The sequence below is a fragment of the Ammodytes marinus genome (assembly GCF_949987685.1).
Source record: "Ammodytes marinus genome assembly, chromosome: 11".
NCBI classification, from domain to species: domain Eukaryota; kingdom Metazoa; phylum Chordata; class Actinopteri; order Uranoscopiformes; family Ammodytidae; genus Ammodytes; species Ammodytes marinus.
The window spans coordinates 24,136,894-24,150,353 of record NC_137215.1 but is presented as its reverse complement, the minus strand read 5'-3'; the positions used below and the strand labels follow the sequence as shown (position 1 = coordinate 24,150,353).

The window sequence follows — 13,460 nt, the reverse complement described above, 5'->3', positions numbered from 1 at the left end:
CTTTGCTCGTAAAGTGCCCGATGCCTGCAGCAGCTTTTCATTGCAGCCAGTCAAAGGATATATCTTGATACACTAACATGACACTGCAGAGCACTGTAAAAAAAGCAACTACATATTTTACTTTGATTTCATTTGACTTAAGCTGAGACACTGCAGGCAAAAACATTCTAGTATAAATCAAAGGTCCAAAATAGCACATTAAGGTGTTTACTTTACCACACCTTGTCTGTTTGTGTCTATGATTCTCCATTCAACCATCTTTAACGGCCATTATCTAAAAAAAAAAAATGCAATACTCTGAACCAAAATCTTCAACTTCTAAAGCGGTAATATTTCCTTAATCATTCCTTGCACTACTCTGAAGGTTATTACAGAAAGATGTGCGCATATGTTGTCAATCGTCAGAATTACCACACTTTTTGTTCTACATAGCTACATAGTATTCTTTTGATTTATAATATGAAAAATGGCTGTATCCCAAATCTGTTCACTTAATACTTTGGACAATAATACATTGTAAAAAGGAAACAAAATGTTGCTTCATCCAACATCTAGATTGTTGGGTTGTTATAAAAATGCACATTTACAAATGATTAGTAATAGGCCAAATTTGCCTATATTTAGTCAAAAACAATTCCCAAAGTTTCATGATTACATCTCTAAGTTTAAATAATGACCCTATGCAGGAATATTACAGGAAAAAAAAGATGCATAACTGAAGAACTGCAGAGAATCATATATACTTTCTCATATTGTGTGAGTTTTATGATGATTCAGAAGTGATTGGAGGTTTAGATCATGTTCAGTCTGTATACAGCCTAGGCCTCAGAAAATGGATACAAACAGTTCCTTTCCAGCTGCTCCCCGAGTAAATACAGATAATAAAACAAACAGCAACACTTTTCATCATGCTGTGTAAATGTTTGTGTTTGGGGAAATCAAGCCTCTCACACACACACACAGACAGTGAACACTGCTGCAGATTCCTTGAGTGGGGCCCAAGTTCCTCTGCGGACCCTTGGAGGTGACAGTGGAGATATATTTTTTTATTGCATATGCTAACTGTTTGGATCTGATGATTTAATCCCATTTTACTTCTGCTTTCTAATACATTAACAAGTGTGTGCAAAAAAAATTAAAATAAAAAGGGAACCGTATTCTCTGTTGTGATTGCTTGATATCAGATGCCATCAGATGGGTTTGTGTGTGGCCTCATGTACTAGTATCTATTTGGGAAATAGAAGGTTTTTCTGTCAGGAGTAGGCGAGGGAGGAGGGACTTTCTGGACACAGCGCAACAAGTCCAAGGGCGCAAGAAGTGGATGGTGAGGGTGAATGACAACACGGCATTCGGCATAGCGCAGACAGGAGGAGATGGATTTTTGAATGGATAATTAGGTGCAATTGTTTTTCTTTTTTTCGCCAGTCCACTCGTTTCTTTTTCATTTAAATGCTGCCGCTGGGAAAGGATATGTCGCAGTAAAGTTTATCCCGACTTTGGAAGAAGAAGCGCGCCGTTGTTGGAAGTTTCCCCTACGCATGCCGCAGCACACCAAACAGTTTGGAGGACTTCCTAAAACACAGCATGGCAGAGATACAGAGTTTCACACTCCTGATGCTTTACTTTTCTCTCGGGTTAAATCGCAAACCGAGCAGGTGACGAGCAGAGCACGAGATTTGAAAATTAAGCTCGATCTCACGGCTTGTATTTGAATGTAACGGTAAAGGCAATGTGAAATGGTCCCGACTTGTCACAGAAGCTGGGAGGATATAACTTGAGAGGTGCGTGTTTTGTTTGTTTGAAGACTAATCCTCAGTTACCACCATGAGGGCGCTGAGTTTGCTGTGCGTAATAGTCGCGCTGTGGCAGTTGAGCCTGTGCAACAGAAACTGTCCGGACCTGATGGTTGACAGCTGTCACTGCTCTGCGGAGCGGTCCAAGGAGCTGAGCAGGCAGCACGTCCGCGTCAAAGTGCTGTGTGACGACGTGGAATTGATGGACACCCTGCAGCCCAGCTTCCTACCCAACAGAACCGTGTCCCTGTAAGTAGGAAGTTCCATAAACATGTTTCACACGCTGCCAACACCTTCAACAAGGGCTGGATATGTGTCCAAGGGAACCCCAAACAAATTGGAGCAATTTTACAATAAAAAAATATGACATTCATTTGACATTAACAAATATAGTATATTATTAATTCTGTAAGCTATTGAATCAGATCAGAATCAGATGTACTTGATTAGGAAATAAGAAGTAGTAGTTACTTTATTTGTCTGTCATGGGATGCTGTCTAGTAGGCAAGTTTTTTTTCTAAAAGGGGCTCTTCCTCGGATATCCTTAAATCCCAGTTAGAGAACCTAAATTCATGTACAAGAGCATCGACTTTTATGAATTGATTCCACAAGGTCAAATAGGTTTGACAATATTAATCGTTGAGTCTTTCAGCAGGATAAATGAGCTTCAGAGGGCTACCAACCAAATTATAATTATCAATACACCACAGCTTACATTCTACAGAACACTACAGACATATTTTATTGATATCCACATTAAATATAAATTATTCTAAAAACTCACATAATATGCACTCCCCTGCAACAATTTAAAGAAGTAGTGCAGTGTTACCTAAAATGACTTTAATCTGCATTAATTGACAATAGCTGGTTGCCACTGTTCTGTTTCATCACTGTATAACATGACAAACTATATAACCTTCAATGTTATCCCCATAATGATATCCTTTACTTTATTAGATCAGAGAAAATATATAAGCGATTTTGCCGAAATTTTTTTCTGGATTGACAGAATTTAGTTGGCAACAATTCTGCCAATTGAGTATAATATATGATATAATTGAGTGCCATGTCTTCAGCTTCAGGCTTCTTGAACTTGAGGATTTACTACCTGTCTGTGTTGTTTATCAATTAAAAAAGAATGTGTTTCAGTTTTGGGCTGACATGTTACTCAGACAAGACTAAAGTGATGGATTTATGTATAGAGAAAAGTATTGTTATTATAATGTTTATTTGATGAAGGGGATCTCATTAAAATCAAGTAATGTTTTGCAAAAACAATAACAACACAAAACTGATTAGAATTGAACAGAGATAGTCATACACAAGCTCATACATCAAGATCAGAAACATTAACAGGCATCATAAGAGTTCCAAAATGAAAGGTTTTCATTATTTTAAGGGGATCAGACGTCAGAAGTCATATGCATTTATTCATTGGAGCAAAGTAGTGAGAGGCAGTTCTTCAAAGGTCAGTATAAGTGTAAGCCAGCTCTGGGATCTGCTCTTAAGAACAGAGGTGATGTAATATACAGAGGCAGCTTAAAGTAGCTATGAGGATCTTTCAGTTTTTGTTGATTCTAGTGGCGCCTTTGGACAAAAGAGGTAGTGTTAAGATTTTTGCTAGCACATGCCGGCGGAGCGTAGCCTGGAAATCCAGACCCTGATATCTTGAACGATAGAGGGTCTGGCCACGATCAATAGTAATTTCCAACTCAAGGGGCGGCTCCTACTCGTGCATTTCAAATGCCACTGCACGCAGTTGGATAGCACTACAACCAATCAGAGCGATGCACAAGGTGACGTAAGCCCCGTTCATTTAGCGAACAGCTGTTAAACTGTTAAATTAAACGTTTGCCGTTGTCGGTCGGCAAAACAGAACATTCCACTTACTTGCTAATGAAAGATTTGAGTGCCGTCTTCCAAATCGTTAAGGGTCGAGGCCAAAGCAGTCTCAAAATCACACAACATATCCGCAGCCGTCTTTGATGTTTACTATCACGGCTTCGACGTCGCATGCACGTCACTGTCGTCATCCGGTTACGTCCTCCCCAGAGTACCATATAAAGGGCTCTGGCGCGCCCATATTAGATATAACCAATTGAAACGTGAGACCCAGATTGCTGGTCTTCTTGATAAAGCTTCAACGGAGCGTGGCCAGACCAACAGGCGCAGCAAATTTAATTTGCCAGCGCCTAGTGGCAGGTCTGGGAAAGCCAGGCTAGGCGGAGCGTACATTTGTTGAGGAAGAGACTGAAAGAGAGACTGCAGGATGCATCGTGATGAGGTTGTACTGTATTTACATGTAGGATTAATAATGGTTTCTATGACAATGGTGAAGCAAAGTAATTGATTTAGTGATTGAGTACCCTTCGGGAGACACACACAGGATGTTCAGATCTGACTGCCGATAATCGTTTTGTAAGTTGTAAAAATCATTCAAGGCCTTAATAAAAAAATGTATAGTTGTTCCGTTGATGGTATTTTTTTGGTCATCAGAGGAAAAAATAGACTGTTTCATGAACATCTGAACACCCTCGTAGGACGTTTATGTAGGAAACATCTAGAAACTGAAATGATAGTGTGTTATCTTCTTGCTGCTAGTGTTGTGGGGACCAGGCTACTTTTTCACATAGCAGTGATGAGCATGCTATCTATCCTGCAGCCTTACACTGCCAACTATCCACACACTGTGGGCTAGTTGGCAGCAGCAACAGCTCCTTGTAAAATCTTGATCTTATGATTGAATTACTGATTGAAATCCTTGCAAAGAAAAGCATTGCTCAAGGTCCTCAGAACCACTGTCCATGTGTGAAAGCCACATCGGAGCCTCTCCCGTCTTGTGTTGTTACACCTCTGTGTGAACCTTTGGCCTTTCACCGAGCTCTGTACGGATATGCTTTGCTTTGTATTCAAAGTTATTCAAACATAGATTTTGTGCTTCAACAGGCAGAACCATCTCCCTTTAGTATTCATCTGAGCCTCTCCTGTAGATGAAATAGCACTTCAGACACCCGAGGGGTGGATACATTTCCCCACACCCTCCCGCTCTCTCCACAGGTGCACAGATTGACTGCTAGATTAATAGACTGTTTTATTCTTGGAAAACTTGAGTTCTGCCTTCAGAGAGTAAAAGCAGAGAATGCTAATTGTGAAGGCCCCTTGACAAGTTACAGCCGACCACTCATTCTGAACTAAGAGCACTTTTGATTAATGGGAGCACTTTGCTTCCCGCAATTTATTTGGAGTGCTGTTTGTGCTTGCGTGTATAGGCAGGGGGGCTTTTTGTTCCTTTAGGCAGAGAATGGTTAAAGGCTTTGTTTTGTTTTCAACATTTATCAAAGCGCGGCAGATTTGTGGCTTACAGACACGGTCAGCGTTTGATTCTTAAAGTGGTCAACACAGGTAGATAACACAGAGACTTGAGGTGTTCCTTAAAATAGACAGCGGCTATCAGACTAAAATGGATGCAGTCTTTTCACACAGAATGACGCCTTCTCCTCAGTTCACTGGAGGCTGTGTATGCTGGGTTATGATTAGAACAGTATAAATAAGCCTATTCCTCACTCCGTCCTATTCCTTGGTGAACTACATCCTACGGCAGTGCTCTCGCTGGCCAGGAAGCCATTTTTTCCTGCGTTAGGAAATGTGACCTTTGTCAGGCTGAAGTGGCCTCCCTGCTCGCTCTTTTGTTTAGATGTGCTGTGCAAATAAACACATATATCAAGGGGAAGTATGCATGCACTGCAACGCCCCCCCCCCCCCTCCACATCTTTCATATGTCTCCCCCCTTCTGTACTATTTAATTTTTGTATGATCTAACCACCTACATAGACTGGAGCTTCCAAAAATAGCCATCTCCTCATTCACAACTCAAGCACAGTATTGGGCCGCCCCCGTTCAAGTGTACTCACCCATATCTAAATGTCACCTCCAATTAAAAGCACAGATTGGGCTTTGTTGCTTTTTTCCTGCCATTGTACCTATAAAATATTTATGAGGAGCATACCCTGCAATAACCGGGCGCCTTGCAAATGCCAAGGAAAACAATGAGCAAATAAAAGAACATTTGCATACGTAAGAGGGATGAAAATCATCCACCACAAGAGTGTGTGTGTGTGTGTGTGTGTGTGTGTGTGTGTGTGTGTGTGTGTGTGTGTGTGTGTGTGTGTGTGTGTGTGTGTGTGTGTGTGTGTGTGTGTGTGTAAGTCTCTGTTGCCCCTGATGATGGTGACTGGTTTCCTAATTGGCCATGTTTTGAATTGGGGAGTTTTGAAGCTCTGCCTGACAGCTCTGTTGACCCTGGAGCAGCAGTTTAAATTGTGGCGGACACCTGTGGCACCCTGGGACAGATTGTGGAAGAGACAAGCGGATGGAGTGAAGATGGGAAGTAGGCAAGGAAAGGCAGCGGAGAGATCCATTAGAGGAATAGAGAAAGTGACAGGGAGGACGCTGGACGGGAAGTGTTTGGTTAAACGTCACTCGGTGGCTGAGACTGCAGCGCTGATTGAGATGATGTGACTGCCAGCTGATTGTAACTGAGCCTGTGAGTCTCTTCACTGCTGGACACGGCCACACAAAGAGATACACACTGTGCACTCGCACAACTGGAAACTTAGAAAGCTATCATAAAGTAGTTCGACTGCTGTTGTTTTCGCTCCTGTTGCGAGCTGTTCCAAGCAGACTTGTTTGCATCATTTGCATGTTATTGTGACTACTTCACGCCTACCTGCTGAGTGTAGATGGCCCCATGTGTAGGGGTTGGATTTGACTTCCAAATTTATTTTTCCAAATGTCATGCACCCAGCAGAACTCAGGAGTATTAGCACATGTTGCAATCCAAATGAATTCAGTGCAACAAACTGCAGGGTGCATCTGGCACTGGATTTTTTTTTTATTCATGTTGACAAAAATCTACACCATTATTTTTAGTTTCATTCTTGAGATGAGAAGCTTAAAAATGGATTATATTTTTTCAGTAAAATTCCTTTAGAGAACTTGACAGACGGCAGTGATCCTGCACGGAAAACCTACGAATCTAACATAAAAGGCAGATAACTGGAAGTAAAGTTAAAGCGTATCTAAGATGTCATTCGTAGTGACAAACCTGCAGAGAATTGTCACCCAATTTGGCTTTCCTAAATTCTATGAAGGGAGAGACAGGTCCACACAGCGAAAAAAGTATAGTTGAAAAGCAGTTGAAAATACTGTATGTTGAAAAGACAACTTTGCCAATGCTGATTTGGAGAAAATAGGGTTATCTGGTTGTTGAAGAGACATCTACAACAAACAAAACACAGCCCAATTTTCAAGAGCTTCTAAAAAGTCAAGGGATATACAACAAATATATTTGGGCTAAATAAAAGGCAACAGACTGACCAGGTTTAGCGCAAATAACAACATCCATGGATGGCAGGTGCCTTGAGGGGCTAAGTACTATTCTCAAATAGAGATACTGTTGGGCAGCTGAGGAGTTACAGTACGTATGATTTTGGAGAAGCTATGATGTAATGCTCTTGGTGATGGAAATTGTGATGCCATTCTTCATAGTTCTCAACTTCAAAGGGTTACTTTTTACTTGTTTTATTCTTCATTTGGAAAAGATTTTGTCAGCAAATATTTTTTTGTCGAAATTTTCATTCAGGAAATTGACCCTGGCAAACAGCCTGAAACAAAACACCAGTTATTTCCTACTGTCACAGTTAATGCTTATTACAGCATGTTGTCAGGATTCATAAAAAGCAATGCAGCGTAAATAAGTAGTATTTTTACTTTCACTTAGGTATTTCTTTTTATGTAATCCATTCAATTGTGCAGCACTGCAGGATATATACTATGTTTCTGAATATGTGATAAGTGTGCTTATGGCTGTTGAAAGTGATCATCTCCTGGATTTGTTCGTGGTCCCTGTTAGAACCACGCTAAGCCCCTTCTAAAGCCTTGTCTCCCCCCCCCACCCCCATTTGTATGAGAGAAAACGAGGGCATTTGGTCTGGGCTGGACCCAATTCTGGAGGTGTTTGGCATACGTATAGTAGCCTGCTCTGTTGGCCCCAGCATCATAGTCCTCTCAGAGACAGACAGGAGGGGCTGTTTGCGGTGTCTGGAGGGAAAAGATCAGGATGGGGCTGTAGCATGACTCCAAAACCACTACAAGAACAAATCAGTCATCGTGCTATTGTAGAGAAGGACCCAGGAGACACCACATAAAGCATGGCTGTGTAACGTAGATGGTGGGTTTTTAGAAGATATGCAAAGTAAGCAGACAGTTTGTGATATATTCTAAGCCATAGTATGATCACAGGAGTAAGAGGTTAGTATTGATCCGTGTGAACGAACGTGGAGTGTCAGAACAAAACCCATTCTCTCGGCTTTCTGCATATCTATTATTTTTCTCTTTCCGCTATAAATATAACTATATGTATTCTTTTCTCCCCTCCTCCTCTTATTCACTCCCTCTCACTTATTTTTTTTTCCTCCGCTGCTCGCGACTGCCGAGGTGCTGTTTGGTGCTCTACCCTCTTCAGAGTTCTGAGTACATCTGCATGAATATTTCATTGACTTGCTCACACATCCAGCCCCGGTCCATATTCTCCTGTGCCTTACCTCACTGACAAACCCCCTGTGAGCAACCCACCACATCGATAAAATGCCTCAAATGATATGTCACACGTATGCATATAAGTCTGCCGGTTAATCTGAAGGGACGTGACCAAAACGACCCCGATGGAGCTTGTTGTATCTAAACATCTGACGCTCAGAGGAGTCATGGCAATTGCTATTTCTCTCTCTGTGTTCCCCCTGTATGGTTTCTCCCGTGCTTATCTCCGGCGATATGGAAGATTTTTTTGAGAAAGCAAAAGGTTCATCTTTAGATGAGTGCACTCTCCATTATCGGTCGTCTTAAGCCCCATAGGGCATAGTACTTTTAGATTTCCAGCACTCTCTCCTCTCTGAGATTGCCCTTGTGTTATCTGCGTGCCGCGGAGCCATGAGGGTCAGGGCCGATCAGTAATGTTGCTGCATGTTGGAAGCTGCCGGTCACCTCAAATCTGATCCCTATTGATTTTTCTCTTTACCAGTAAAATGGTTTGTTTATATATTTTTTTTCCAAAGTTTTTCTTCCAGGCTTCTGTAAATGTGTGATGATTCATCAGTTCGAGTTGCAGCAGTTGGCTGTCTGAAAAGCTCTGTTACAGTTGTTCATGTGGCCCGCTTTAAAGGTCACATACTATGCACATTTTTTAAGGTTCAAAATTGTAATTCGAGTTTCTTCTAGATAGTGTTTTGCTGTAGTGCTCAAACAAACATTTATATTTCTCACAGTTACACAGTTGCTGTATCTCCTCTTTTCAGCCTCTGTCTGAAACCCTCCGTTAAAGCGCCTTTCTCTTTAAGCCCCGCCTTCCAAATGCCCAGTGCGCTCTGATTGGCCCTGAATCTAACTGTTAAGAAAGGTGGAGTGAGAAAAAGAGTTGTTTTTTCCTCATACTTCTGGAATGTCTAGACAGACCAGAGACTCACTCATATTAATGTTTGAAGACTATGACAAAGTGCATTTTATAATTAATAGGTGACCTTTAAAAGAAACAGCTGATCAGTTTCCCTTTCAGACAATGATGATTCACTGATCGAGAGTTCATGACCGCGGGGGGAGAGAGAGTAGTCTGTAAATTTTGCTTTAGCCCTGAAAAACGCAAGAATGTGTCGAAACCCAGACATATACACCATCTAAAAATATTAGGTAAAGACAAATAGGGTGTCTGCCAAGGATACTTCTCTGCTATGCTATCCCTGCCCTCTCCATACACTACTGAGTAAATACATGGACTTACTTAAATGATCATAAATTCAAGAAAGCACAGGAGACTGACGTAGAAACGTGTATTTTCCCTGTTTCCTAACTCATTGTAAAGTAAGCTGAATAAAACCCTGATAGTGGCTAAAATAGTTTAGAGTTGTTTAATTGAATTTTATTGAATCTGAATCCACCATTGAATGCATCTTTGAACCCCTTTTTCAAATTATTAAGGTTTAGCTTTTGACATTTGCAACTTAACTCAAAAGATTCAGCTCAGAGGGCGCTAAAATAGAATTTTTTTTTTGCTACAAGCTAATTCTGACCCGAGAATGTAGATATGTAGATAAATAGATAGATAGATATTTATTTACCACATTGGGGAAATTCAGGTATCCAGTAGCTCACAAAGTCAGTCAACAGACAGTTGGCATACCATTGCGAACAACAACATGGACAAGCAGTACACGTCAATGTAGTATTAATTTATTGAATCTGAAACATTGAAATGATATGAATAATGAGTGCAGCCTACTAAATTTGCACACATGATTGTTTAAAGCTTGCCCCAAATACTGTAGGTCCTTGGGCAGAAATATGAAGTTGACAACCAACAATGTCACTCTAGAACTGTCAGTTGTTTAATCTACACATGAATAATCACAGTAGGAGTTGCACTTAATATATTTCTTCCAGACAAAACTGCATTTTAATTAATGGCTAAATGTACTGATTGTGACAGCAAATACATTTAAGCCAGGCTAAAAGGCAAGTTAGGGCATCCTATAAGAGTGAGGCAAATCACTCTGGCTATTCATGCAAATTCTTATTCTTGACATTATAGTCTGTCTATTGAGGAGTGGCGAGTTTCATGTGAAGATCTGTTAAACACGTACATCTGTAGGTAACCCCTGAAACAGTCGTCTATGTCCTGTCCAAGGTCAATGTTAGTAGTTGTGAAATATGTTATTTTGGTTAGTGTCTAGGTCGGTGTCTAGTAACTTGATCCTCTAAAATAACAGGGGGTTTGGGCTGTTTGAAGAAAAAGTGGCTAGCAAACCTTGAGGCCAGCGGATCTTGAATTGTTTATAATAGTTCACATTGTGATCTTTCCTCCACTTGCTCCTCATGACTGGTGTGTTGGATATGGCGTCCGTTAGAGCTATTTTTGATTCCGTGCTCCTGTAATAATATAGTGAGACGTCTCTGGTGCATGGAAGAGCGGTGACTTTTTCAGTCGGACCTCACAGAAGTATCCCAGCTGTGGCTGTGGAGGGAGAGTGAAAGCCAGAGCTCCTGTTTTTTAAGGGAAGAATTGATATGGACTCTAATAATCACTCACCACAGCCTGAGGATCGAGGGACACGGTGATTTTTTTGACTTTTGAGAGAGTTATGGCTCCAGCTTTAGATTATTTGCTTTATCAATCAATCTGTTGATTACTTTGTCTCCAATATGTTAGAATGTAATGATTCATAACTCCCGGAGACTGTCGTGAAGGAAATAGCTTTTGTCTCACCAAAAGCCTAGATTTATTCAGTTTTTTCAAGATCATATAAAACCAAGAAATGGAGCAAATCCCAACATTTGAAGCAAATTGAATCCAACAATGTTTGGTATTTTTACTTGCTTGTTTTCCCTTGATGGACTAATTAATTGATAATTGTTTCAGCAGTAATGAGATTTTACTGCCATTCAAAACAAAGATGCTTAGAAAATGTCCTTGCTATGATGTGAAGTGAAAAAAACAATGAGTGTCTAACCATCCAATTACATCACAACCAACACAATACTCATATGGGAGGATTGTAAGAGTGCAGCATTCCCAAGGCTTGAACTGGTTGTCGGACGTCTTGTATGTATACTACACACGTCTTGCTGTGGCTGGCGCTGAAACACAGTAGGCAATGACATAGACCATTTGCTGCAGCCCACAGAGACAATACTGAATCTGTGCAGCCTTACCTCATTGAAAGCAGCTTACCCGCAGAGAACATAATTGATAATGTAAATAGAGAGTTGGACGGACGCTCCAGAAGTTTGTCATGGGCTGTTTACATAATGTTCAATTCTGTTTTTCCTGTGATTTCCTGGACGTTATGCAGAAGCCTGAGATCGGCATGCAGAGGTCGGCGAGCAGACGCACACACACAAACAGAAATACACACACACACACACACACACAGCACAGGGACAGGACACGCTTGAATTTGCACAAACAGAGGCTGCCTGTCCCTGAGTGGGACGTGCGTCCGCAGAGGGAAGTGTAGCGGTCTGCGGGACAGAAGGGAGACGTGGGACACAACACAGCCACAGCAGTGCTATCCCGAGCTCTCAGTGTACCTTCACTTCAACACACCATCCATATGTGGCTTAACAAAAAGAAAGGTTAGGGTTTGTGTTTTTCCAAAACCTGACCTGATTTAAAGTGTTTCAGAGTAAGGCCCTGGAAATAAAAGGGGGAAAAAAACTCCACTTGGCCTCTGAAACTGAAACTATTGGGAGCGCTTAGGTTATTTTTCCATAAATCCGTGTGTGAATTATTGGGAAATTGACCCGTTCAATCCTCCAAGTGGTTGATAGCCATGTCCATTTGACTACATGCTGGCTTACAGCTGCGGTAATTTTCTGCTCTCCGAGAGATTTGTGTCAAGAGGAATCCGAGCTGACAGAACTCCAGTAGGATATTGATGTCTGGATCAACAACAATAAAAATCCATATGAATTGTTGCTGACACACTTTTGCCTCCCTAAATGTCTGAGTGTAAATCTGGCCCATTCCCATCCACATTCCGGGCATTCTGATTCAATTGTGGGAAGAGGTATTCTGCTCACTTAATGTGACATGCTTGCATGTGTTTAATTCCCCATCCGCCAAAGCCTGCCCCTGAAGGGTTATTATCCAATAGCAACTGTAAGCAGCCACAGCAAGGTTGTCAAACTATGGATTTCTCCACAAGCCAAAATTGTGTGTACGCTGAGCTGTAATCTGAGCGTTACTAAGTAGCTTAAAAGTGTTAGAGTGGTGTCTTTTTTGTTGCTTTTTCAAAACCAGAAACAAAGCAAATGTGTAAGGAAGAATTAACATAATGCTTTACGCTTGAAACATAAGCATATCCGACTCACTACTGTAGCCTTTATTATTATTTGGGGTTAAAAGTTACATTGATATTCAGGATTGAAAAATCACCACTGCTCTGGAGACCAAGAGGTTATTGTTGGATTAATGATGGTGTCCTATAGATCTTGTTTTAGGGAAGTTCACAATGCAGCAACTTTTCTCTTGAAAAAGTTAACACACATGGTTTGAATTTACGGATTTTGAAGCATAAATACATCCACCATGTTGCACCTTTGTTTTCTTATAGCGAGCTTTGAAACCATGGATATTTTACAATGAATGGCATTTTATGGTTACATTTTTAATGAGAATACTGTGAAATGTAGGGCGAGCCAGCTCTACCATGCAGCACATGGACAAAGTGGCTGCTTTCTCCATTGAAATGAAAAGGCTGCTTTGTGTTCACTTCTGTAAGAAATAGAAGAATTCTACATTTCTGTAAAAAGATGACAAACCTGCTGTTATCAGTGTTAACTGAATGTGGCCCTTGTGCGAGAACATAAAGCTTGACATCATGACAGTATAACTAAGGAAGGCCACAGCCCATTATCTCATCTAATCCTACACTTTTTCATCTGCTATCATGTATCTTGGATATAAGATCAGGTTTATTCTGACTAATTTGGCTACTATTATATTTGTAAATATGTACAATTTCTAGAGTAGTTGGGACATGATATTCCCAGAAGTTTGTTGTTGGGGCAGACCCAAATGTAAATACAATCTTGGATGTTGACATGAATTTGCTG

General features: G+C 40.9%; 1 protein-coding gene across 1 annotated transcript in view; it reads left to right on the top strand.

Moving 5' to 3' along the window:
• Positions 1–1,824: 1,824 nt before the first annotated feature.
• Positions 1,825–13,460, top strand: part of adgra1b (adhesion G protein-coupled receptor A1b) — a gene marked incomplete at both ends in the record, with an annotated part of 187,318 nt that continues 175,682 nt past the window's right edge. Inside the window, one exon of the mRNA XM_080036365.1 lies at positions 1,825–2,042. Coding sequence (XP_079892491.1) covers positions 1,825–2,042 — 218 coding nt within the window. The remainder of the gene's footprint in view (positions 2,043–13,460) is intronic.